The 27,664-nt window shown below is 39.1% G+C and overlaps 1 protein-coding gene across 5 annotated transcripts in view; it reads right to left on the bottom strand.

Annotated features, from left to right (window-relative positions):
* Nucleotides 1–27,664, bottom strand: part of lyst (lysosomal trafficking regulator) — a 273,203-nt gene that overhangs the window by 169,685 nt on the left and 75,854 nt on the right. For all 5 annotated transcript variants that reach the window (XM_060925484.1, XM_060925485.1, XM_060925483.1 and 2 more), the window contains 5 exons: nt 16,207–16,297; nt 6,301–8,416; nt 4,863–5,784; nt 4,423–4,584; nt 286–439 (listed from right to left, as the gene is read on the bottom strand). In XM_060925484.1, the coding sequence (XP_060781467.1) occupies nt 286–439; nt 4,423–4,584; nt 4,863–5,784; nt 6,301–8,416; nt 16,207–16,297 (3,445 nt within the window). The remainder of the gene's footprint in view (nt 1–285; nt 440–4,422; nt 4,585–4,862; nt 5,785–6,300; nt 8,417–16,206; nt 16,298–27,664) is intronic.

Genomic DNA, 27,664 nt, shown 5'->3' with positions numbered 1-27,664 from the left:
AAAGGCTTTAAATATTTCACTTTACATGTAATGGATATAGAATATATAAAAGTTTACCTTTTTGAATTAAATTATGAAAAAAAGGAACTTTTTCATGGTATTCTAATTTTTTGAGATGCACTAGTATATATATATATATATATATATATATATATATATATATATATATATATATATATATATATATATTTACTGTATGCCTTATTTTCCAAGAGATGTGCTTGTTTTGTGTGCACAATAATGAACAGTGTACATGCAAATGCATGTATGTTTGTATAGCACTACCTTCCTCTAACTGCACAGAATCATCAGGGTTGCTTTCACCATCAGCCTCGTAGCCTTTCTCCTCTCCCAGTGCTTGAACATCACACACCTGAACTTCATCCACTTCATCAGACAGATCCCCAGCTGGAGCCAGTTCTTCACAACTGGCTTGACACTTCATAAAAATTCAGATCAACATAAAACATGTTAAACAAGCAAATTGACATTTCATAATATACATCAATGACATATGTACAATTTCGCAAGAACTGAAATTTGTTTTGTTTGCAGATGACACCAATATTTTTTGTTCCGGTGAGAATTTGCAGCAGACTTTAGAGATAATCACAACTGAAATAAATAAACTAAAACTATGGTTTGACAAAAATAAATTATCATTAAATCTAAGCAAAACAAAGATTATGTTGTTTGGGAGACATAAAATAGATTGTAATGTAGAATTGATAATAGACAATACTAAGATAGAAATGGTACAGGAAATTAAATTTCTTGGTGTGATTTTGGATCCTAAAGTCTGCTGGAAACCTCATGTAGGATACGTACGAGCAAAACTGGCAAAGTGCTCGGCAATTCTGTGGAAAACAAAATATATTCTTGATTGTAAATCTTTGCATACTCTATATTACTCATTATTTTTGCCATATCTGACTTATTGTGTCGAAGTCTGGGGAAACACCTACAAAACCACTCTGCAGCCGATATGTACAATACAGAAAAGAGCAATAAGGACAATAAACAAAACAGGATACAGAGATCACACAAACTCACTATTCATAAAATCACACATGTTGAAATTTATGGATCTGGTCAAATTCAGAACAGCACAAATAATGTACAAAGTAAGAAATAACCTATTGCCAAAAAATATACAAGGAATGTTCAGTGAGAGAGAGGGGGGATATAATCTAAGGGGAGACCTAAATTTTAAAAAACCAAAGGTTCGAACAAATATGAAAAGCATGTGCGTATCGAGCTGTGGGGTGACTATATGGAACAGACTGGAGACAGAAATAAAACAAAGTGCAAATATAAATCTGTTTAAAAAAAGGTACAAAAAATATTTTTAAACAAGTATATTGCAGAGGAAATATGTTAATGGAGGATGATGAGGGATAAATAGAATAGGGTTGATTGTTATATTAGAACTAGCTTAGTATATGGTATATATTTATTTATGGGGATAGATATCTTCATATTTACAGGGATAAGTATGTAGTAGATTTTTTTTTTTTGTAATTATATATTTATATAGATAGTTATGTGTATATGTATATATATGTATATGGATATGGTATGTAGTATATATTTATTTTTGTAATTATATATTTATATGGATAATCATGAAGTGTATATGTGGTATATATTTTTATAAGTGTATTAATGTAGTTTGGATTTCGGTGTAGTTAAAAAGGGGTGGGAAATTAAAAAAAGTATTGTACTTCTTCCCACTCCTTTTTCGAACAATGTGCGGTGTATTGTAATGTATTAGCTCTTTATATTATTTTATTTATTCTTTTTTTGTCACTTTTTTCATTTTCTTTCTTTTGTATGTACAAATAGTTACATACATTTTTATACATGTTCGAAATAAATAAATAAATAAATAAATAAATAAAAAAAAAAAATAAAAAATAACCAATAAAAATATTTACAAGATAACCCAAATACAACCCCAATTCCAAAAAAGTTGGGATGCTGTGTAAACTGCAAATAAAAACAGAATGCAATAATTTGCAAATCATGGAAACCCTATATTTAATTGAAAACAGTACAAAGACAACATCAAATGTTGAAACTGAGAAATTGTATTGTTTTTTTGAAAAATATATGCTCATTTTGAATTTGACGTCAGCAACACCTTTCAAAAAAGTTGGGACAGAGGCATGTTTACCACTTTGTTGCATCACCTCTACCTTTAAAATCACTCTGTAAATGTTTGGGAACTGAGGAGCCCAATTGCTGTAGTTTTGAAACAGAAATGTTATCCCATTCTTGCCTGATATACGATTTCAGTTGCTCAGCAGTTTGGAGTCTCCTTTGGTGTATTTTGCGCTTCATAATACACCGAATGTTTTAAATGGGAAACAGGTCTGGACTGCAGGCAGGCCAGTTTAGCACCCGGACTCTTTCACTACAAAGTCATGCAATTTTAATATGTGCAGAAAGCGGTTTGGCATTGTCTTGCTGAAAGAAGGAAGGTCTTCCCTGAAAAAGATTTTGTCTGGATGGCAGCACATTGCTCTGAAATGTGTACATCTCATTCCGCATTAATGATGCCTTCCCAGATGTACAAGTTACCCATGTCATGTGCACTAATGCACCCTCATACCATCACAGATGCTGGCTTTTGAGCTGTGCACTGATAACCTGGACGGTCCCTCTCCTCTTTAGCCTGGACGACATGGTGTCCATGATTTCTAAAAAGAATTTCTAATTTGGATTCATCAGACCTTGGGACAATTTTCCACTTCGCCTCAGTCCATCGTAAAAGAGCTCGGGCCCAGAGAAGCTGGCGGTCTTTCTGGATATTGTTTATATCTGGTTTTAACTTGCATTTGTGGATGCAGTAATGAACTGTTTTCACAGATGATGGTTTTCTGTGTTCTCAGTGTTCCTGAGCCCATACAGTGATTTCCACTACAGATACATGTCTGCTTTTAATGCAGTGTCACCTGGGGGGCCTGAAGATCACAGGCATCCAATGTCAGTTTTCAGCCTCGTCTCTTGCATACAGAGATTTCTCCAAATTCTCTGAATCTTTTAATATTATGTCCCATAGAGGATGGACTTCTGAGAGACTTAGCCTCTCTGGAATGTTTTTTTCTTAATACCACATCATGTTACTGACCTGTTGCCAATTAATCAAATTAGGGTTTTTTGGGGTTTTTTTTAAGCATTACACAATTTTAGTCTTTTGTTGCCCCGTCCCAACTTTTCTGAAACGTGTTGCTGACATCAAATTCAAAATGAGTATATATTTCTCAGAAAACAATAACATTTCTCAGTTTCAACATTTGATATTTTGTCTTTGTACTAGTTTCAATGAAATACAGGGTTTCCATGATTTGAAAATCTTCACATTCTGTTTTTATCTTTTACAGTGTCCCAACTTTTTTAGAACTGGGGTTGTATAATAATTTCAGTATTCCAACTACATGGTCTTCCTTAACACCTAATAGCACAGCTGTATACACAACTACTGTGTAATTTTCAAAAGCAAATTGTTACTTACAATGCAAAAAAAAAATTGCCATCCTAGCAAGAGATAATATATTGAATATTGTCAAAATTATCTAGAAATTCCTATTATAAGCTTTCAGTAAACTAAATATATGATTTATTAAGCATGTTTTTAGACATTCTTTACTCATTTCAAGCTTGAAATAGTCTTGGTCTATTGGCAAATACGTTTGCTCATTTTAAGCATTTACTTCTGGAAACGAAACAAAATTATCTGCCAACAGAATATAAAACTTTAAAGTTTGAAATGAGTAAAAAACATCTAAAAAAGGCTGAATACTCGTGTTTGATTTCTAATAATCTTATGATAAGAAATATTAGATAAATGTGCCCATATTCAATATTTTTTCAACAATGCAATTTTTGCAGTGTACTTCTTACTTAACCTGAGAAAAAAATTAAGATCAGTAAATAAATTAAAAAAAGAACACTCTTGTCACAAGACTAAATCAGCTGACTGTAGCATGTAAAAGGTAGGTCAAAGCCCCAGGAGAAACTTTGTCACTTACATATAAATGAATAGAAGTTTCATTCATGTATGCATGGCCAGTAAGCAAAGTCAAGTTTTCATAAAGTATTGTGATGTTGTAACCATTGATCAGACATATTCCAAATAAAAGCATGTGGAAAGCAACATTGTTATACAATTTTAATAAGTGAATTAGTCGTTTAGTTGCTCAAACTCATTTATCAGTTAATGTGCTGCTTGTTATTGTCCAAAGGGGGGGACCAAAAAAAAAAGCAAGCAATACTGAAATTTGCTCCTTGTTGCCAAGAAAACTCCACAACATAAATTAAACAGATACCAGCTGAAATAGACTTTAGAACAGTTACATGATAGTACTGAGTTTATCAACTCTGAAGTAAATGTAAAATGTTGACGACAAATTCTCTTACCCTTTCAGGTTTCTCCTCAATGGCAGTGGCTGGAGCAGACACTTGAGCCAGTGCAACACGCACCAGGCAGTCAAACAGGGGAACAGCCAGGTCAGAGTTCAACACACCAGAGAGAGACAGCTGATCCTTCACCTCACACAGGATGTCTTCTACAGACTGAAGCTGTGTAGAGAAAGAGGAGTAGCAAAAGAAAGAGGAGGAGAAGGATGTGTGTGTGTGTGTGTGTGTGTGTGTGTGTGTGTGTGTGTGTGTGTGTGTGTGTGTGTGAGAGAGAGAATGAATATGAAGTTTGGTCAAAGGCTCCTGTTAGAAATCCAGTAATAAGATTTGAAGTCTAATGCAGCTTAACAGACCAAAACATTAGATGAATGCAAGTATGATTTCTTGTGTTGTTTTTAAAAATAATTATTTTGTAATAAATTGCATATCATCTACAGTACCTGGACTGAGATGTTTGATTCAGGTTTCTGGAGCGCAGACTTGGAGCCATGAAGACAGATGGATAGAAGTGCTTCAAGCAGGCATATATTCTGTAAAGCCCACTCTTCTTCCAGCTTGTGTGCTGGAACGTTGGGTTTTACCTCCATATGACCAGGACTCACTGAATTATTAAGATCGAGTTGCTGTGTTTCATGTGGCCCAATCACTATGGCCTCCACAGCAGTCTGTACTGGTATTTGAGCTGAAGAGTCAGAGTCTGGTGGGCTTGTTTTGCCCTTGCCATCCCACTTTTTCTTAGATTTGACTTCGTTTTTCATAAGACTCTGAAGAACCATAATCATGATGCGACAACACACATTCAGGCCGCCTAACCTGAAGAGTTGTGTCTGGAATACTGGGCTCTCCAGATACATCCAGTGGCATACAGACCACACATCTGCTGCTCGCCTTACCTGCTCTTTTGATAGCAGTGCTATGCTATCTGGTAAGAGGAAAGGTCGCTGCGTACCCAGGGTTTCACTAGCTGTATTTTCATAGCCTGAGGTGTCCTCAAAGTCATTAGCAGAATCACCATCACAGTCAACCTCCTTGCTTACAGATAGGAAGGCCACACACAAAAAAACATTAATAATGTTCAAATATGCTCCTCCATGGTTCCATCTGATTCCTGAACTTAGACATTCCTCTTTTAGATCCTCATAGAATTTACGGAAACTCTGTGGACCACCACCTGTTCTTTGAGACACTTGGTCTTCTGTTTTATCCAGCCCATGCAAGGCAGCATCTGTCGGATGGTCAGAGCCACTTAAAATCAATGTCTCAAACACCTTAAGTGCCCAAGGCCTAGTGGAGTCCAGATAGATCAACTCAGTCACTTGGTTCAGCCCAGTACTGCTCAGGAACATGTCACGAACCACTGTGCTGTGGGCAGAACCGATAAGAATATAAAAGAGAATCGGTTATGTAAGATAAGGACCTTGTGACACAGTACATTGAAGTCTTTAGTTAACAAATATGGAAGTATTTTGTTGTGACATTACTAGTCATATATTTTAACCTATAGAAAAATATAGAAAGTCTATAGAAAACTTTAGCCCAAAAAAACACATTTATGCTACACTTTATTTCAAAGTCATAGTGGAAAGAAACGGTCAGAGAAACAAACGATTTACAAAGTCAACCAATACTAATAAGAGTTTTCTGGTACAATATGGTATAGAACAATAGCTGAAGTCAAGCATAAATCTAACAACATACAATAAACACTTTTTCAGGTTGGTATTTCTTAAATATAATTGATGTGAAAACCTATATGTTTTGCCAATATGTCTGCTCACATTATAATCATTACTATCACCAACAATATATCAATTTCTAATTTATATTCATCCAGCCCAAAATAAATGTTACAGAAATAGAAAGGAAACTAAATCCTACCTTGACTTGAGTAAGCAGGGTAGTGCCTGAAGATAAACAAGTAGCACTTCCACAGGGAGGCAGTGGGTGTGATAGCTACAGACCTGACTGCATGTCTTGGACACACCTAGTTTTTGGGCATGGTGGGCTAACTCCACCCCTCTCTGAAGCATAGGATAAAAAATGTAAGTGTACAGTTTCCACTGTATCACTACATTTCCCCTTAAGGTCAGCTGGCATAGATGACTGGCAATCTGCTTACTTAACTGCCAATCTTTACCAAAGACTATTTCCTGGTAAGCTTTTAAAGCATCCCATTTCCAAAACATGTCTTCAGACCCTCTACTTGGTAGAACAACTTGTGATTGGGAGGAAGAACCGGGAGAAGTTGATGGGGCCATCTCTTTTCCCAGACCACAGTCTTGCAAAGTCTTTTCAATATCAAGTTTCTGGCTGCTGTCCAAGATACAGATATCACAAGAGGTAAGTCTGGCCTTCACTGAGGGTTGTTCCCCTCCAAGCTGTTCCAGCACAAGCCTACTAAGTACATTGAGAATATAGGACTGATGGCTGCACAGACCTGGGGCTTGAAATACTTGAAGCAGAGGAGCCACCACTGAATGTGGTTCCATACAGCAACAAATACCAACAGCTTGCACACCAGCCAGCATCTGCAGCATGGCAGGCCCAGAGGGTGAGAGATGTTGAAGTAGTCTCAGACACTGGTGAGCACAGACAGCCAGAATGCAACAACCTTCAGGGTAGCACACATGCCATTCGTTACCCTTAGTTTTCTCCTCAATGTTGTGTTTATTTGCCTGATTAAAGGCAGTGACAGGCAGTCCCGAGATGTCACAGTGATGGTGCAACAATTGGGAATATTCACAGCGTCTGTGACGGCGTCGTGCACATGATGATTGGTGTATTTGTTCTGATTTGACCCTCTTCACTACACTGATTATCTTAAGGACACCAGCAATAATGCCATGTAATCGTCCCAAGACTTCACCACTCATTTCAGAATCACAAGCATTACCAAGGGCTTCAAGATTAAGACAAGTTTCCTCAAACAGCTCAAGGCCATGGTGCTGCACAAACTCATGAATTAGTTCAAGAGCCTGGCTGAAAAAGTTAGCGTTTGTGGCAGAGGCTTCTAAGCAGCCAAGCAAAAACTGAAGGACACCCTCAAGGAGTTCTGGCAGCAGCAGAGCTTGGTGATGGTAACTAGAAAAAGCAAAGTCTTCTTGTATCTCTTTCAGTGTTTTTTTGGTTTGAGGAGCAAATGGATTCGCACTTGCCTTGAAGACTTGCCTTTCAAGGCAGGTGTGAATCTTCATGATGGCTCTGAGTAGATCACTTAGGCTTGGTCTCAGATTATTCGGTAGTACCTCACTCTGACCGATATCTACAGACATTAAATGCAGGATGGTGCGCAATAACATTCTTTGAACAAGGGCAACTGGCTCCTCGGCCCAGCCTGCAGCTAGTTCATCAACCCCTTCATGGCCATTTCCCCCTTCCAGTCCACAACAGTCACAAAACTCTGTTAAAATTTCAATGAGTTTGGGAACAACGCTAACAGTTAAATGTTGGTTGTGATTAATAGTCATGTTAAATTTGCAGATTTTCTCCAGTAAGGACAATAAAACTTGACAGAGGTCAAACGATGAATTTGCAATACCATTTAAAACAGGGTCAGTAGGGTCTGGAGGGTCAGTTACCATTTCAGTATTGGGTGATAGCGATTCAAAATGCCTCATGTACGGTCTGGATCTTTCAAAACTGCTCATGCCATCCACACAAGGATACTGCAATGGTTGCTGCAGAAGAATAATTAACCGCTGATGCTGAGGGCTAGCACGCCTGGATGAACCAGGAGACCTGCGATGTTTGGACCATGTGTTTGCTGCTTTTTCATCTGAATTGGATTCAGAATCCGATGTGGAGATCTGAGATTTGTACACATCGCTCACTGAATGTTTCCGAGCAGTTCTTCGTGTATGCCGTGACTTCCAATCGTGAGAGAAGTGCTTTCCAGGGTTCTGTGCATCACAAATTTTCTGTTTTCCCACATTCAGAGTGGCAGCCTTTTCCTCTCGACAAGGATGCACTTCCAGAAGTGAAGGCAGGGTGAAATCTATGAACATTAAAAAGTACACAAATTGTTCATGAAATTTAGATCCTAATTCTATGCTGCTGAACAGCACTGGCTAAAAATGCAGTGTTAATTTTGACAAGAATTTTAAAAATTTAGCTTTAGTCGCTTAGTGAAAATTGTAGCTACGTTTTAGTCATCTTTTTGTCTTTTTTTGTATTTTTTTTGCTCTCATCAAGATTTAGTAAGTGGAACTCTGTTTTAATTTTAGTCAATATTTCAGTCATAATTTACTCAGATAGTTTCATGATATTTGTTGTAAAATATGCCCTGTAGCTTTAAGAATGAGTATTCCAGGAGGCGTATTGACAGATTTTTTTTTTTTTTTTTTGGGGGGGGGGGGGGGGGGGGGGGGATGCAACTAGTATTGTTGCTAAGCAGAAGTGGAGTTAACCACGACTCTGTTACTGTTTTGTTCAGTATCGATTGAGGATGGCATTTTGTACACCGTGATGGTGAGGACCACTATTTTCCATATAAATATGTTACTTCATTCAGACCAACGCTGTGTGTGTCCTGACTCATATACCCATTAGGATTCTGAGCATTGTGAAAGCTGTACGACCAGCTAAGTGAGTGAGCCTAGTGAGCTGGATTCCCCCTCTTTCCAGCTACAATAAGGAACATGAAACAGAGAAAATAACATACTGTTATTAGCCAGCTAGGTTGTCTGCCCGAGCAGAGCCACCTTTTTAGCTTTGTATTTACTTATCAGGGCATAATGAACAGAGATTCTGCCTTAATTTTCACGATTAAATATTTTTTCATTTATGTTGACATTACAATTTAGTTATGCTCATCAATGAATAATGTTTAAAGATTTGTTGACAAAATTAACACTGTACAAATTTGATCTGTGATACACAACCTGAAACAGATAAATTTGAGAGAATGAACAACCTTAATGACCTTGTTTAATCTGGTTATTAGAATGTAGGCTATATGTATGCTTCTGGGAAAAACAAACAATGTAAGGCACACATATTAGGACAGATTAGCATACCACCACTAAATACCTTAGATAAACAGTCCAACTGAATTTCTTGGCTACATGAGATTTGCACAAGAGCTGCTAAACTATTTCATGGAGTCATCCCAATAATACTTCATTCAAAATGAATACCAAGTCCCAATCACAGTCCCCACCTGAGCCCTACCCCTCCCCATTTTGCATTCTCTCACGTAGGGTGTCCCATTTCTTTTGGGGATCAAAGGCAGACTCCAAGCACAGTCGTAGAACAAAATTCCCAGAATACTTTGCAAATTGAGGCAGTATAACATGCAACATGGCTCCTGCAACTCACCCATATTTTTGGTTAAAAAAATGAACTGAACAAATCACTTTGCAACGAATGAACATGAGTGTCGTTCACTCATGCCAAAGAGTAATGCCAAAATGTCCAAGAAGGTGTAGATAATACACCAAAAAGCTGTTTGTCAACCGCAGAAAACATCAGAACAGCTGCATTTTATGGTGGCTCCTGAGGAATATTATTTGTAAACTAATCTGTTTTGAGTTGTCCTGCTGTGTGATGCGTTAAGTGACAAAATACATACTTATTGCTTTTCCTTGGCTTTTAAAAGTAATCTCCTGTGATTCTACAGTAGTATACAGTAATTAATTTAGTTTGGAAAGTAGCAATGATTGGGCCTGGGTAAGGATGGATACGAGGAGGTTCTGCTGAAAAAGAATAGCTCAAAGCGGCTTATTAAAAATTCTTTTGAAGAAATGAAAGCGAACTAGGGGAATGAACGATTAACATGAACTAGTTCATTTGAATCTGTGTGAATTGAACTTTGAGGAAGCCCAAGTGTAAACTTGCACATCACTGGCTACCAGTGCAGTGAAAGAAGCACATAAATGTAGTACATCTTCACAAATAATCATGCAAAAACTGTACAATTCCAAATCAGAAAAAAATTGGGACGGTATGTTGCAATTAAAACTAATTATTGTTAAAATTAAAACTCTTCTTCCACAGCCATGCCTTTGTAACGTGTGCAGAATGTGGTTTTGCACTGTCTTGGAAATATCCTTGAAAAAGATCTTGAAAACAGCATATGTTGCTCCAAAATCTTAACTGTACTGAATTAATGCTGCCTTCACAGTTTGGATGGTCCTTTTCGTCTTTGGTCTGGAGCACAAGACATCCATTTCTTACACACGCACACAAAAGAAGACCTGGAATACCGATTCACCTGACCACAACACACCAGGAATGTATATGAAAAAGTCATACACTGTGTGATGGTCCATTTCCAGATACCTCAGAGCTCAAAGAAGTCAACGGTGCTTCTGGACACCATTTACATAAGGTTTCCTTTTTGCACAGTAAAGTTTGAACTGGTATTTGTGGATATAAATCTGCAGTGTAGTGCTTGACAAAGTTTGTCAAAGTAATCCCGAGTCCATGTGGTTATATAAGCTATAGATGAATGTTGGATCTTGATGCAGTGCCGTCTGAAAAACTGGAGATCACAGGCTTTCAGCTTATCATCAAAAATTTGGCCTTTCCAGGATACTGATTTTGTATAAAATCATGAGTACAATATCATGTTGACATCACCTGTTTTAAATCACATTTTTAAAAAATTGTTTTACCTCATTACTAGCCTTAAACTGTCCCGTCCCAGCTTTTTTTTGGAATGTGTTACATGCCTGAAATGCAGGCATGGATGTATATTAACAAATGAAATGACACTGACCAGATAAAACATGAAATATCTCGGGTTCATACTATCTGCAATGAAATACAAGTCAAAGTAAATTTAGAAAATCACGGCTTCCTTTTTTATTTGCATTTTCCACACAGTTCAAACTTTTTTCTGATTTGGGATTGTAAAATCCATTGGATTAACTTAATTTAATGGAGATGCAAAGGAATATATAACTGGACCATTAAAAGTTTTTCAGAAAAATCAATACCGACAAAGTCAATAGAACTTCACGTAAATAATTTGTGAGTGGCAGCAAATGTTTATTTCCATGTCCCTTGTAAGAAGCTAGAAAAATGACCCTGCAGCAAATTTTCTGCTATTCTCTGCTCATATGATATCAGTGCCAGGCAGAAATTCCTATGGTGAGGACTATACTGAAATAGCTGATGTGTAAACATGCTTCCTGGTTCTTGTCAATAGATTAAACTCTACTGGCACTGTGGAAACCTCTGTCCAGAATCCTCCTTTATTTGGTTTAAAAATTATTTCATAATATTTTTTCTCATCACTTAAAAATGGACTGTACTCAACGAGCAAGAAATCTCATTTCTTGTTTTTATTTATATTTATTTATGACCCTTATTTTTGAAGTCCTTTGCTACTGTTTGTTTTTGCTCTTATCCATGTCTAGTGATTTATAAATGACTGCATTTTTAAAAACATTTATGTTTTTTTATATAAATCCCCTGTAGTTTATTTTGTTTGTTTATTTACAACCTCAATTCCAAAAAAGTTGGGACGCTGTGTAAACTACAGTATAAATAAAAACAGAATGCGATAATTTACAAATCATGGAAACCCTATATTTCATTAAAAATAGTACCAAGACAACATATCAAATATTGAAACTGAGAAATTTTATTGTTTTTTGAAAAATATATGTTCATTTTTAATTTGATGGCGGCAACACGTTTCAAAAAAAGTTGGGACAGGGGCATGTTTACCACTTTGTTGTATCACCCCTACTTCTAATAACACACTGTAAATGTTTGGGAACTGAGGAGACCGACTGCTGTAGTTTTGAAAGAGAAATGTTGTCCCATTCTTGCCTGATATACAATTTCAGTTGCTTAACAGTCCAGGGTCTCCTTTGTCATATTTTGTGCTTCATAACGTGCCAAATGTTTTAAATGGGAAACAGGTCTGGACTGCAGGCAAGCCAGTTTAGCACCTGGACTCTTTCACTATGGAGCCATGCAGTTTTAATATGTGCAGAAAGTGATTTGGCATTGTCTTGCTGAAAGAAGGAAGGCTTTCCCTGAAAAAGATTTTGTCTAGATGGCAGCATATTGCTCTGAACCGTGTATATATCATTCAGCATTAATGATGCCTTCCCAGATGTACAAGCTACCCGTGTCATGTGCACTAATGCACCCTCATACCATCACAGATGCTGGCTTTTGAGCTGTGCACTGATAACAAGCCGGATGGTCCCTCTCCTCTTTAGCCTGGAGGACGTGGTGTCCATGATTTCTTAAAAGAAATTCTACTCTTGATTCGTCAGACCTCGGGACAATTTCCCACTTCGCCTCAGTCCATCGTAAAAGATCTCAGGCCCAGAGGAGATGGCGGTCTTTCTGGATATTGTTTATATCTGGTTTTAACTTGCATTTGTGGTTGCAGTAATGAACTGTTTTCACAGACGATGGTTTTCTGAAGTGTTCCTGAGCCCATACAGTGATTTCCACTACAGACACGTGTCTGCTTTTAATGCAGTGTCGCCTGAGGGCCTAAAGATCCAGGGCATCCAATGTCAGTTTTCAGCCTTGTCTCCTACATGCAGAGATTTCTCCAGATTCTCTCAATCTTTTAATGATATTATGTACCATAGATGACGTGATCCCCAAATTCTTTACAATTTTACACTGAAGAACATTATTCTTAAATTGTTGCAGTTTGCCCACACAGTTTTTCACAGAGCGGTGAACCCCTCCCCATCTTTACTTCTGAGAGACTCCGCCTCTCTGGGATGTTCTTTTTATACCCAATAATGTTACTGTCTGTTGCCAATTAACCAAATTAGGGGTTTTTTGTTTTGTTTTTTTTAAGCATTACATAACTTTTTCCATCTGTTGTTGCCCCTTCCCAACTTTTCTGAAACGTGTTGAAAATTTTCTATATTTCTGCATAAATATGACCTAAAACATCATCAGATTTTCGCAGAAGTCCTAAAAGTAGATAAAGAGAACCCAGTTAAACAAATGAGACAAAAATATTATACTTGGTCATTTATTTATTGAGGAAAATGATCCAATATTACAGATCTGTGAGTGGCAAAAGTATGTGAACCTTTGCTTTCAGTATCTGGTGTGACCCCCTTGTGCAGCAATAACTGCAACTAAACGTTTCCGGTAACTGTTGATCAGTCCTGCACACCGGCTTGGAGGAGTTTTAGCCCATTCCTCCGTACAGAACAGCTTCAACTCTGGGATGTTGGTGGGTTTCCTCACATGAACTGCTCACTTCAGGTCGTTCCACAACATTTCGATTGGATTAAGGTCAGGACTTTGACTTGGCCATTCCAAAACATTAACTTTATTCTTCTTTAACCATTCCTTGGTAGAATGACTTGTGTGCTTAGGGTCGTTGTCTTGCTGCATTACCCACCTTCTCTTGAGATTCAGTTCATGGACAGATGTCCTGATATTTTCCTTTAGAATTCGCTGGCATAATTCAGAATTCATTGTTCCATCAATGATGTCAAGCCGTCCTGGCCCAGATTCAACAAAACAGGCCCAAACCATGATACTACCACCACCATGTTTCACAGATGGGATAAGGTTCTTATGCTGGAATGCAGTGTTTTCCTTTCTCCAAACATAACGCTTCTCATTTAAACCAAAGAGTTCTATTTTAGTCTCATCTGTCCACAAAACATTTTTCCAATAGCCTTCTGGCTTGTCCACGTGATCGTCAGCAAACTGCAGACGAGCAGCAATGTTCTTTTTGGAGAGCAGTGGCTTTCTCCTTGCAACCCTGCCATGCACACCATTGTTGTTCAGTGTTTTCCTGATGGTGGACTCATGAACATTAACCAATGTGAGAGAGGCCTTCAGTTGCTTAGAAGTTACCCTGGGGTCTTTTGTGACCTTGCCGACTATTACACGCCTTGCTCTTGGAGTGATCTTTGTTGGTCGATCACTCCTGCGGAGGGGAACAATGGTCTTGAATTTCCTCCATTTGTACACAATCTGTCTGACTGTGGATTAGTGGAGTCCAAACTCTTTAGGGATGGTTTTGTAACCTTTTCCAGCCTGATGAGCATCAACAATGCTTTTTCTGAGGTCCTCAGAAATCTCCTTTGTTCATGCCATGATACACTTCCACAAACATGTGTTGTGAAGATCAGACTTTGATAGATCCCTGTTCTTTAAATAAAACAGGGTGCCCACTCACACCTGATTGTCATCCCATTGATTGAAAACACCTGACTAATTTCACCTTCAAATGAACGGCTAATCCTTGAGGTTCACATACTTTTGCCACTCACAGATATGTAATATTGGATAATTTTCCTCACTAAATAAATGAGCAAGTATAATATTTTTGTCTCATTTGTTTAACTGGGTTCTCTTTATCTACTTTCAGGACTTGTGTGAAAATCTGATGTTGTTTTAGGTCATATTTATGCAGAAATATAGAAAATTCTAAAGCGTTCACAAACTTTCAAGTACCACTGAATAGGGTTTCCATGAGTTGCAAATCTTCATATTCTGTTTTTATTTGTGTTTTACACAGTATCCCAACTTTTTTTGGAATTGGAGTTGTATTTATGTTGATAATGTTTATATTGTACTATAGAACATGTATGTAGTTTCTACAAGTTCTTGTATGTTCTTTAAAGCTAGACAGCCTTTCGATTTCATAAAACCGGTGAAATTTAGTTCACTTTGAAATTTGGTCATGGTGATGTGTTTATTTCTGTAATATCTCAAAAAAAAAAAAAAAACCCACAGGCCATTCTGTGGCTGGGAAGTTATTTAATTCGAGGGGATTCCCTAGCAAATAATGTGCATGAAATCGCTCACTTTGCGAAGTCAAGCAGACAGAGGAAGTCCGTGTGCGCATGCGCAGGTTTACCTTCTTCTTTTGGGTTTTATGGCAGCTGGCATCTTCAATGTTACATTACTGCCATCTACACGTTTACCTCTGACCGTGTACTGACAGTTACATCATTCTATCACTAAACAAACAGCTGATCACACCAAGGTGCTCGCTGACCGCGATATTTATTAGTTTGCTCCTGAGTTTCCTTTCCTTCGCGACATAACGTCTTTTCTTCTCGCTTTCCGTTACTGAAGTCGGTCTTTCACGCATCATTCGCACACTCGCGTCCTCCATTTTCCTCTCCTGTTTCAAATTTGTATCCCACAACGCCTTGCGTGAACAGGGAAAGCCCACCATGTGATGCATGGCGTAGTATCTTGAATTGGGTCTTGGTGAAGCAGGAAAAAATGGTGGAGAATTTAGGGCCACATGACCCTAAGCTCATCAATTGTTCTATTTATATTAAAAAAAAGACCTAATAATATTGGAAGTCTGTTATTCAAATTCAGTAGCTTTCAGTCCACTAAACAAAAATAACTGGGTGTCAGGGAAAATTCTTTTTATGACGTGCACGTGAAAACTCTGAAAGGCAGTCTACCTTTAATGTTTGTTCAATCATAAATAAATAAATAAAACCTCCATTACTGATGACACAACGAGTGGTGTCCCATCAAACCCTAACCCTTGTAGCTCCATTTTGAAGGGCCACTATCCACTCAAGGGCACTCCAAACTTGGGGTGGGTGGGGGTTTTTGGGGTAATTGGGATTGGGCCTTACACAATTATTTAATGAGGGCCAAATGATGAGGCATAAATGAAAACCACATCATGGACAACATATTTTCTGTGTGACGTGTATTTAGTTTAACTCCTGTTCAACTGAAATCCATGTTTCATTGTGTTATTCAAACCAAACAAGAGCTAATGTCAATCACAGTCCTCCCCAATGTGCTAGTATTCTTTTAATATATCAGCAAGAGATAATTTTACAATGGAGTCACACTAACCAGGGAGCTTTTCTTCCCGAACAGGAATCTTCCACACTAGTGGTAGCAGTGATAACAACAGTGTGAGTAGCTCTTCCCGACATGCCAGTTCCTACAGAGAAAAAACAGAAAAAAAATCAGCAGGTTTAAAAAATATATCTCTGTATATCCAGCTCATATATCAGATCCAAGAAACATGGGTTGATGATTAACATAAATAGAAAACCTGGCACCTTTTTTTTTTTTTTGGGGGGGGGGGGGGGGGGGGGGGGACAACACTTGGGGAAAAAAAACAAAATGCAAGTTCACTTTCTAGTTCATTGTGCCTAGAGCAACCGGCACTAAACACCCAAAGAAGAAAAAGTGTACAGAATAATAAGTTATAAACAAAAACACACAAATGCACACTGACAACTTGACTACACTGATATGATACAGTGAAAGTGTCCCCCTAAACACTCGCTCCACCTTGGACATTTTGGGACAGCATTCTTCACAGGGAGAAGAGAAGGTGTACCAGCATGTGTTAATTAAAAGTAAATATGGGAGGTGGGAGTGTGGTATTTTGGGGGGGGGGGGGGGGGGGGGGGCGCTTGGCGTTTCAGTTGCTTATGACCCCTGTAAACCATCACCAAGCTCTGTTTACCACAATCATATCAGATTAACCAATCATAGTGGTGCTTAGTGTGTGGTCTAGAATTACTCACCAATAATACAACTCCTGGCAAAACTTATGGAATTACCATACATAAAGGATGTTCGCCCAAGTTTTATACTTCATAGCAAATAAACTAAATAACATATGACAAAAGGATTTTTGTTTCTATCTAAACATTCTGCCTTTGTGAAAATAGCTCAAACAAATAAAATGATTTTTTTTTTCAATTCATGGCATATTTTTATTCCAGATCAAGTAACAGAAAAATATTCATCACTCAATGCTGACAAAAAATTATGGAATCTGTCGCACCTACCATGGACTCTATTTCCCATGAACACCCTCAGCATACAATCATGACAGACACAAACTCCAATTCCCAGCACCCATCACAAACCCTTACTCGCTCCAGATCACACTCCTACGAATCATGCACATCTGCCTCTCATTATACACCATGCCAGAGACTATATTGGAACTCTCCACACACACACACACACACACACACACACACACACACACATTTTGTGAAGCAATAGTTCAGCACCGTTAGTCTGTCATTGCTAAGCACTTTTGATCTGTATTGTCATCCTGATTTTGATATTTTGCTAGTTCCCCCATTTCATGAATTTTGGATTATGCCATTTATTGTTGGTTGCAGTTCACCTGACCATTGCCTGTCCCTGACTCAGAGTTCTGAGTGACACAGAGTTTATCACACTGTTCATTACAGTCACTCCCAAACATCGCCTCATTTTGGGCCTACCCTGTATGCAACTCCACAGCCCCCAGACCTCTTGCTCGGAGAGAGAGAGGGGTCAGATTACTGCTTTCTGCACTGCCTGCAATGCCCCAGTCTAACCCTCGCTACCATCTCAATCAAGAGCCCAGACCAGCATCCTCCCACGTATATCCTACAGGTATAGCTTGAATTTCACTTCGTTTTTAGAAAGACCAAATCTAGCAGCTTATCTTCACACTACCCATACAACTAACACTATAAACCTCCTTCCAGGCACCATTCCACCATTTGACCTTTCTCCTCCCCAGCCTCTGCTGGATTCTTTTTTGTGGAGGAAAAAAAAAGGGGAGAACTGCATCCATGCATGGATAACCAAATTTCGGTGAAATATCCATACCCTCTCTTGCTATTTCCTTCCACACACACTAATGGCTCTTCATGCATTTTCATCAAAGTAGGCTTGCACAGCGCATACAATCTGGTCCATATCTGAGGCAGGGATGAGCGGAAGATGGCCTTTTGCACCACCTCTAGCCACTACAAGGTCACGCTGTATGGGCTTTTTGTGCCCTCTCAGTGTTCCACTGCTTTATTAAATGACATGCTGAGAAAAATGCTGGGGAAATTTATAATCACCTACACTGACAATATTTTTTTTTAATCTATTCCTCTTCCATAGAAAGCCACATTAATCATGTTAAGGAAGTGCTGTCCCATCTCCAGGAGAACCAGCTATATGTCAAGAGAAAGAAGTGCAAGGTTCACACACCCACCATAACCTTCCTGAGGTACATCTTTAGCCAGGAGGGCATAATCATGGATAACACCAAGGTGAGGACTGTGACTGAGTGGCCTATCCCTTGCATGATCAAAGGCCTGCATCGATCCCTAGATTTCGCAAATTTCTACAGGTGCTTCATTAGAGGCTTCAGTTCAGTTGAGGAAGGGCCCCAAAATAAGTTCTCGTGGAGCACTGACACTGAGGAGGCATTCGACAAACTCAAAACCACATTCACCATGGTCCCCATAATACGTTATCTGGACCTGACCAAGTCATTCATAAGAGGCGGACACCTCAGAAATGGGGGCGGAGGTCATCCTGTCACAGCAATTTGGCGAGTAACTCAAAATGCACCTGTGGGTGGTAGAAATGGGCAACTGGACTTGCTTGAAGATTCTTGAAAACGTTTCACCTCTCGTCCAAAAGGCTTCCTCAGTTCTGTCTGACTAATAGGGAGTATCCAATAGTCCCTATTAGTCAGACAGAACTGAGGAAGCCTTTTGGACGAGAGGTGAAACGTTTTCAAGAATCTTCAAGCAAGTCCAGTTGCCCATTTCTACCACCCACAGTTTACTATGACCTGGATGATTGAGAATCTTCACAGACATCTCAAAATGCATCCCACAGCCTTTTTCTCGAGAAAATTCTGTTCTCCTGGGGAGAGTTAAGACATTGGTAACTGAGAGCTGCTAGCTGTAAAACTCATGCTGGAGGAGTGGAGGCACTGGCGAGAATGTGTCACACACCCATTAACTGTTCTCACGGACAATAAGAACCTTGTGTACCTCTGCAAAATGCCTGAACCATCACCAAGCTCGCTGGTCCCTTCCATAATTTTTGCCAAGGGTTTTACATAAACAGAAATGTGGTATAACAGTTTGTCCTCAATTGCTTAAGCATAGTGATTGAGACTTTTTTTTAATGCCATGCCAGCACCTGAGGCCATATCATGGCAAGAGCATTTCTAAAAAAGTTATTAGTTACTTTATACTGTAAATAAATAATTAAAACAAAATTACATAAATAAATAAGGTGCTTTAAAAATGCATGTGAAAGAAATTAACACTTTGTGGTGGCACCTTCTTTAAAACACCCTCTAAAGTATTCTGAGAGTAAAACCGGTCCCTTGTGGTGTTTAGACCAGGACAGCAAAGGTGCTTGATTGTCAACATTGCCTTACAAAAATGGTATGCCGATGGTTCTTCACCCTATAATAAAAACCATGGGTGAGCCTTGAATGCCCAATGCGACACATGGTATACACCACTTGATCATGTCTGGTTTAAGCAGAACCATGGCATGAAAATGATTATTTTCTAAACATTGTGCGAAATACAATGGGAAGCCATGGCCCAAAAGGTTCAAGAAGCAGCTTTGTGAACAAAAGGCTGCTGGTTTGATTCCCTGGACCAGCAGGAATGGCTGAAGTGCCCTTGAGCAAGGAATCTAACTTCCAACTGCTCCCCAGGCTACTCTGGGTATGTTGTACGTCGCTCTGGATAAGAGCGTCTGCTAAATGCCTGTAATGCAGTGATACTCCACATCAACAGCTCATTTGATCATGTGTGATCAAATCATGATCATGACATTTCTCATTGGGCTCACTGAATTTAAGTAATAACCCCATTTCCAAAATTCAATAAAAACAAAAATCTGCGATTTATTAATTCACGTGAACGTTTATTTAACTGACAAATGTACAAAAAAGATTTTCAATAGTTTTATTGACCAACTTAATTGTATTTTGCAAATATAAATAAAGGTAGAATTTGATGCCTGCAACACACTCAAAAAAAAAAAGTTGGGATGAGGCAAGATGAGACTGAAAAGTTTATAGTATATTCAAGTCACACCATTTTGGAAGATTACACAATAAGCAGGTTAATTGGTAACATGATCAGGCATAAAAGAAAGTCTTTACAAGCAAGGATGGGCTGTGGCTCACTCCTTTGTGCCAAAATTTGTGATGGAATTGGTAGTCAATTCAAAAAGAACATCTCAACACAAGATTTTAGGTCTTTCAAAATTTACTATACGTAATATCGTGAAAAGATTCAGGGATTCGGCGACATCTCGGTGTGTAAAGGGCAAGGTTGGAAACCACTGTTGAATGTGTGACCTTCGAGCCCTCAGGTGGCACTGTCTGAGAAACAGTCATGCTAATGTGACAAATATAGGCACATGAGCTCGGGAGTACTTCGGAAAACTGTGGTCGCTTAACAGAGTCCGCCGTTGCATCTAGAAATGCAACCTGAAACTATTACGCAAGGAGGAAAGTTGTTCATCAATTTTATGCAGAAAAGCCACCAATTTCTCTGGGTCCAAATTCATCTCAGATGGACTGAAAGACAGTGGAAATGTGTGCTGTGGTCAGATGAGTCCACATTTCAGTTTGTTTTTGGGAAACCCAGAGGTTGAGTTCTCAGTACCAAAGGTGAACATGACCATCCAGTTTATCATCAGAGAAAGCTGCAAAAGCCAGCATCTGTGATGGTATTGGGGTGCATCAGTGTCCACAGCATGAGTGAGTTGCATGTGTCTGAAGGTACCATTGATATATTGGGGCATATATTGGGATTTTAGAGAGACATTCATTAAGGCAACATCTCTTCTCAGGAAGTCCATGCAGGACAATGAGCAGAACAATGCCAGGCCTCATTCTGCATGGGCTACAACAGCATGGCTTCATAGACACAGAGTGCATGTGCTTGACTGGCCTGCTGCCAGCCCAGATCTGTCTCCTACTGAGAATGCATGGTGCGTCATGAAGAGGAGAATCGGACAACAGCGACAACAGACTGTTGAGCAGCTGAAGTCTTGTATCAAGCAAGAATGGACAAAATTTCCAATTGCAAAACTGCAACGATGAGTATCCTCAGTTCTCGTACGATTAAAAAGTGTTCTTAAAAGGAATGGTGATGTAATACAATGGTAATAATGCCTCTGTCCCAACTTTTTTTTTTTTTTACTGTATTGCACACATCAAATTCTAACTTCGTTTATATTTAAAAAAATACAATTAAGTTGGCCAGTAAAACTATTGAAAAGCTTTTCTTTGTACTTTTGTCAGTTAAATTAAGGATCACATGAATTATCACATATTTTTGTTTTTACTGCATTTTGGAAAATATCCCCAACTATTCTGTCCTCATCTAATGTTCCGATATCAGACTAGACAGATAGCCAACACAGTGGATCCAATAAAGACATGAGGCTTGAATAAGTTTGTTATTTACTTATTTTCCCTGTTTTCCAGCTTTCCTTATACATCTCATTCAATTCATCCTTTGTAAAACTAAAACAAAATATAAATAAAAGTGGTTAGATTTAGTTGATTGTATGGTTATTTTCATCCTTTCACATTACATTACAGGTACACTACAAGTATATAATTGCAAACAAAACCTCTTCTGGGCAACCATATTACCAAATAAACTGTAAAAGGTTTAAAACAATGAAATACAGTGTTTTCTAATAAGCAATGCCAATGCAATTAAACTGAGACTAGCCAGCCAGGGCATAGCTAACTAAACAGCTTTGCATGAACAAGCAAGATAGTTCTTTCAAACATACTCAAATCTTTGCAAAAACAAATAAAAAAAAAAGACATATTTATCATCCAACTATCATTAATGAAGTTGTGTGATACTCACAGGCATATATTTCCAAAACTCCACCAAAAGAAATTGCTGAACTGCACACCAGCTCAGTCATGCAGCAACTAACATGATGACTAGTGTAATTACTTTAATGTAACTCAATGACCACCAGGAGGCGCTCAACACCACAAAAATAAATGCCTTCTCAAATTTGGTCAAATGATAAGAATTACCAGCACATCAACATTTCTGGAAATGAGGTTAGTACATGTTTCCAAATTCTAAATACATTTGGCTTCACTTAGCCCAGAGATGTATTGAGCATAAGTCTTGGTGAACAATGGATGACGCTGCTTTTCTGTATAATTAAAGAGAGAATAATACAAACACTGCTTTCTTCTCATACTGGACCCTTTTGGTTTACCAAGAACTCTTAAGTTATAACAATTAGAAAAGCTCTGGTGAAAGTCTGATTAACCGAAATGTCACCAATATTGACATTTCAGTCAAGTCAAGCAGACCTGCATCAGTTTTTCTGTTTAACGTTTTTACACTCACATGTACAGCATTTATCTATATACTCATTTTATAAATCCCTACATGCAAAATAGGAGCACTAACAGCTATAAACTGAAAAACATACAGAATATTAGACAAACTGCAGCATTCTGGTATTGCTCTGATCTGGTAATGTCAAAGAAACTGATAACACAAGTGTGTTGTCCCACATTTTAGAGCAACCAATCGGGCATTTTGCCAAATCTAGCTTACAGGTGCAACTCCGGTACTACCAATTCTCAAAACACATAAATTAGAAAGGAGAAACTGTATTGTGTATGCTATAATTCCTGAATGTGGAACAGTTAGGGAACAACCCATTCTTGCAAGAGGAAAAAGAAGAGGCATTAGAATGCATGGTAGCTGGGTAAAAGTCAGAGGGGTAATTGCAGACAAGGAAGAAACGGATTGAAGCAAAGATGAAGGGTTATTTCAAATGATGTATGGGTCGCAGAGTCCATGTAATCAAACATGCCCTAACTATGGTCAGAAAATGGAGCCCAAGGTCCACAGTATCATCAATAAGAAGAAGGAAGAAGAAACCTTTGGTCACATGCACACTTCAAGCACAGTGAGATTCATCCTCTGTATTTAACCCATTTGAAGCAGTGAACATACGCACACAACCAGAGCAGTGGGAAGCCACACTACAGCGCCCGGGGAGCAGTCAGGGGTTAGGTACCTTGCTCAAGGGCACTTCAGCCCAAGGCCGCCCCATGTTAACCTAACTGTATGTCTTTGAACTGTGGGGGAAACCGGAGCACCTGGAGGAAACCCATGCTGACATGGTGAGAACATGCAAACTCCACACAGAAAGGTCCCCGTCGACCGCTGGGCTCGAACCCAGAACCTTCTTGTTGTGAGGCGACAGTGCTAACCACTACACCACAATCAGGAGAGAAAGCGCATGTGCAATCCTAAAAGCTTTTCTTCATGGTATTTCAGTCAGCCCAGTCAATGTATGTTTCAGAACTCAATGTTCCTGCCACCATATATCGAAGTTATTTGCAAGAATGTTTTGGACATGTTTGGAATGTGCAAAAAGTTGTCCCTAAAGTGCACTCCTTGTCGGGGTGTGAATTCGAATTCCACCCTAGGACTTCCCTATGAACATCAACCAACAACACAGGATGAGGAGAGGCAGGAACACTGACCCACTTCTTAACACCTTGATTTCCAAGGAAAACTGTCCACACAGAATCATAAGCCTTCTGCGATCCCCAGAGAAGCATACGGGATGCTATGGCTAGATGTTCAATATGATCTCTGCTGAACTGCACCACATTGAGAACTTCCTCTCTGCAATCTCCATTATTGCTGTGGTTGAAAGTCAGTTTAGGGCTAACCAAAGCATCATCATTGTAATGAAAAAGCTTCTCGCCGCACCTTCTTCAGTGTTGGCATGGCAGTTTAGCTCTCATTAGTATATTAAGTAGATGCACTTTTTTGCCCACTTCACATAAGATCCAAAAGGTTTGCCATTAAGTTTTATTCCACTCTTTATCCAATTGTCTATCCAGTTTTTGCGACATCTGTAGATATTATTTTTATATATTTTCAATTGCCATACATTTTGTATTATATTGAATGCAGTGCCTCGCAGCCATGACAAGCAGAACACAGACCCAGACCGATGGAGGGTAAAAGTGCATTTTCATTAAAGTTCTGAGTGAAAGGTGATTGAGGAGGGAGTAGGAATGGCGGTGCACCTCAGGTACACAGTGAGCTGTGCCAATGTATTCACATAGGGGCATGGCTGGATCCTCCGCAGGTCTGGCTGCAGGGTGTAGGTAGATCGTGAGCGTCTTCGGTGGGAGTTCTGCAGCTCTTCTTGGGGACTTGGTAGTGGATGGACCTGGCCAGAGAAATCCTCAGTAGTAGCACATTGTCAGGATCGCTTGCTAGAAGAAGGGAACACCACAAGTGTGGCTTCACTGAGAATGCGCAAGTGACCTGCACTGCTGGTGGTGCCTTTTTATACTCTTCTGAGAACTGGAAGCAGGTGAGTAGTGACAACTCTTAAAGGAACAGTCCACCGTACTTCCATAATGAAATATGCTCTTATCTGAATTGAGACGAGCTGCTCCGTACCTCTCCGAGCTTTGCGCAACCTCCCAGTCAGTCAGACGCGCTGTCACTCCTGTTAGCAATGTAGCTAGGCTCAGTATGGCCAATGGTATTTTTTGGGGCTGTAATTAGATGCGACCAAACTCTTCCACGTTTTTCCTGTTTACATAGGTTTATATGACCAGTGATATGAAACAAGTTCAGTTACACAAATTGAAACGTAGCGATTTTCTATGCTATGGAAAGTCCGCACTATAATGACAGGCGTACTAACACCTTCTGCGCGCTTCAGCAGCACATTGATACGGAGCTCAGATATCAATGTGCTGCCGAATGTCCAGCTCGTCTCAATTCAGATAAGAGCACATTTCATTATGGAAGTACGGTGTACTGTTCCTTTAATCTGCTGCAGCTGTGCCTGCTTGCTGTGCTCCAACCTGTGGATGTGTGTGTGTTGGCTGTTCAAAACAGTGGTGCTGAAGTGGTACTGTCGTTTCAGCACCTGGGAGGAGGTAGCGCTGCTGAAGCGACGATGTCCTTTCAGCACCCAGGACACAGTAGAGCAAGGAACATTGGGCCATTTCTGTGGGGAGCCATAGGGCTGCCATCACATGATGCATACTACTATTATTATTATTATTATTTTTATAATTATTATTATTCCTATGTTTTGCACATGCGTGTGTGTGTGATCGAATTCACTATTAATCAATTCACTAAATTTAATGCAAATTAAATATCCTACAGAGAGTAGGATAATTATGATGGTTTCTTATCTTGGTGATGCAACCAATTTAGAAGAATGCAGGTAACAACAAGAGCAGGATTGTAGTCAGGGCTACAGACTAAATTTTTCCACTAGTAGCACTTGTGCTCCTCACTTTCAGAAGCACCAGCACAAAATTTAAGCACACCACTTAAATCAACATGCAATACAACAAAGTTTTCATGCTTCATCCAGCCTTTAGCCTCTGCCAACTTGGTCGGACTTTTGTGTGTGTGTGTGTTACTCCCACCTCTCTAAAGAATGCCACATACCAAACACATCACATGCTGAAATGATTGGCTCTTGCATAGCTCTCATTTGTATGAAGTTGAGAATTCACCATCTCAATTTTGCTCGTCTTGGCAAATGCGTTCCTACTGGTCTAGTTAATAGAACTTCATTTTCAGCAGTGCTTTGACAACTTGTTGAAAACAACTTGGTGGAGACATCAACTGTATAAATAATTTATACAGTCAGTGGGTGGAGATAACAAAACATGTTGGATACATAATTCTAATATCATGTAATGCTTTGCATATGATAAAATATAATTTAATAATAACAAATGAGACACAGAACTGCTGAATGTCAATTAACTTTTTTTTTTTTTAGCACCGTTATCTGCAAGTAGATCTGCACTCGGTCTGCAGAAGACTTATTTTAAATTTAAAAACACCTTAACTTCATAAAATGTCCACAGGTAATAAAACATTACCTTTGTAAAAACAAAAACAACAAGAATTAATTTTAGCTATTACATGTTTTATTAGTTTATTATTTATAGGGTTTATTAGGAAAATTAGTTGAAGCCAATGAAATCTGCATGGAACTTGTCTTTTGTGTTATTTAACAAGTTTGTGATTGTTGATGTTCAGTACTAAGTAGCTCACTAGCTTCATGTTAGATGACTAACACTACCATGATAGTCATAAGGAGTTCAGAGTCTTGCTGTTAGTCACACTGTCTTCACTCCAAGTCATAGTCACCGTCTTACATTTTTTAAGGATCTTTTAAGTAAAGCTGATTCACCACAAAGGCCAGGTCAATAAAAATAGGAGATAAAAACATGGAAAAATTAGGTTAAGCCATCTATCACCTCAGCTGATCTGGTGTATCTAGAAAACCATGTTCACATTAGCCCGCAATCATATCCCGCCGTTTCTCGAGCGGTGTGTTCTTCTCTGCTTTTCACACTGGACAGTACGCACGCACAGTATACTATGTTCGCCTCCAGCCCTGCCCGAAATCCCCCATCCATCGCTGCTCCTTCAAGAGCACCCCAATCGCGTGATTATAGTAGACTATCCACGAGTTTAGGAAGGCATTGCGGGGGCTGTCGCATGCAGGCTTGGGGCGTAACGGAAGACATTTAATGGCGTTCGGTTAAAGGATACAAAATAACAGTAACCGCTTATTCCGTTACAGTACAGGGGGGGAAAGATTCAGTGAAATTGGGGATTACTTCACAGGATCACAATGTGTGTGAGGTTGCTGGTTTTGGGCTTTTTTTTTTTTGTTAAAATGTTAAAACTGTAAAAATGTTGAAATGCTAAAATGAAATGGTTGTTGACCGGTTGAATGGTTTTTGAATACCTGTCATTTAAGGGTTGGAGTGAGTAGAGACTGGGATAAGAGAGGTGTGTGTGTGGGTTGGCCCGGGGGGGGGGCCCATTCATAGCATTTTGTCCCGGGCCCAGCCAAAGCTGTCAGCGGCCCTGATGACATGTAAACAAATGTTTCAAGCATTTTTCTATTTAAAATTGTGATAATTATGGCATAAAGCACAAAAAAACCCATCTCAAAATATGAGAATATTCTATTTCGAGTTTGAGTAAATTACTATTCAAACAGTATAAATACCGTGCATCACTCGGTCCAGTTCAGTACACACAACCACAAATCATGGGGAAGACTGCTGATTTCACAGTTGTCTAGAAGACGATCATCGACACTCTCCACCACAGAGAGTAAGCCACAGAAGGTCATTGCTGAAAGGGTTGGCTGGAAAAGGTGCACAAGCAACAGGGATTACTACAGCCTTGAGACGACTGTCAAAAGTCGATTCCATAACTTGGGAGAGCTTCACAACGAGTGGACTGAGGCTGGGTGTCAGTGCATCAAGAGCCGCCACACACAGACATCTTCAAGAAAAGGGCTACAACCGGTGCCTTCCTAATATCAAGCCACTCTTGAACCAGAGATAACATCAGAAGCATCCTACCTGGGATAAAGAGAGAAAGAACTGGACTGATGCTCAGTGGTCCAAAGTCTTCTTTTCAGATTAAATTAAATTTTGCATTTAATTTGC

Source organism: Neoarius graeffei, chromosome 7 (assembly GCF_027579695.1).
Source record: "Neoarius graeffei isolate fNeoGra1 chromosome 7, fNeoGra1.pri, whole genome shotgun sequence".
In the NCBI taxonomy this organism is placed as follows: domain Eukaryota; kingdom Metazoa; phylum Chordata; class Actinopteri; order Siluriformes; family Ariidae; genus Neoarius; species Neoarius graeffei.
The sequence above is the reverse complement of the archived record's forward strand: the minus strand, read 5'-3'. Positions and strand labels throughout refer to the sequence as shown.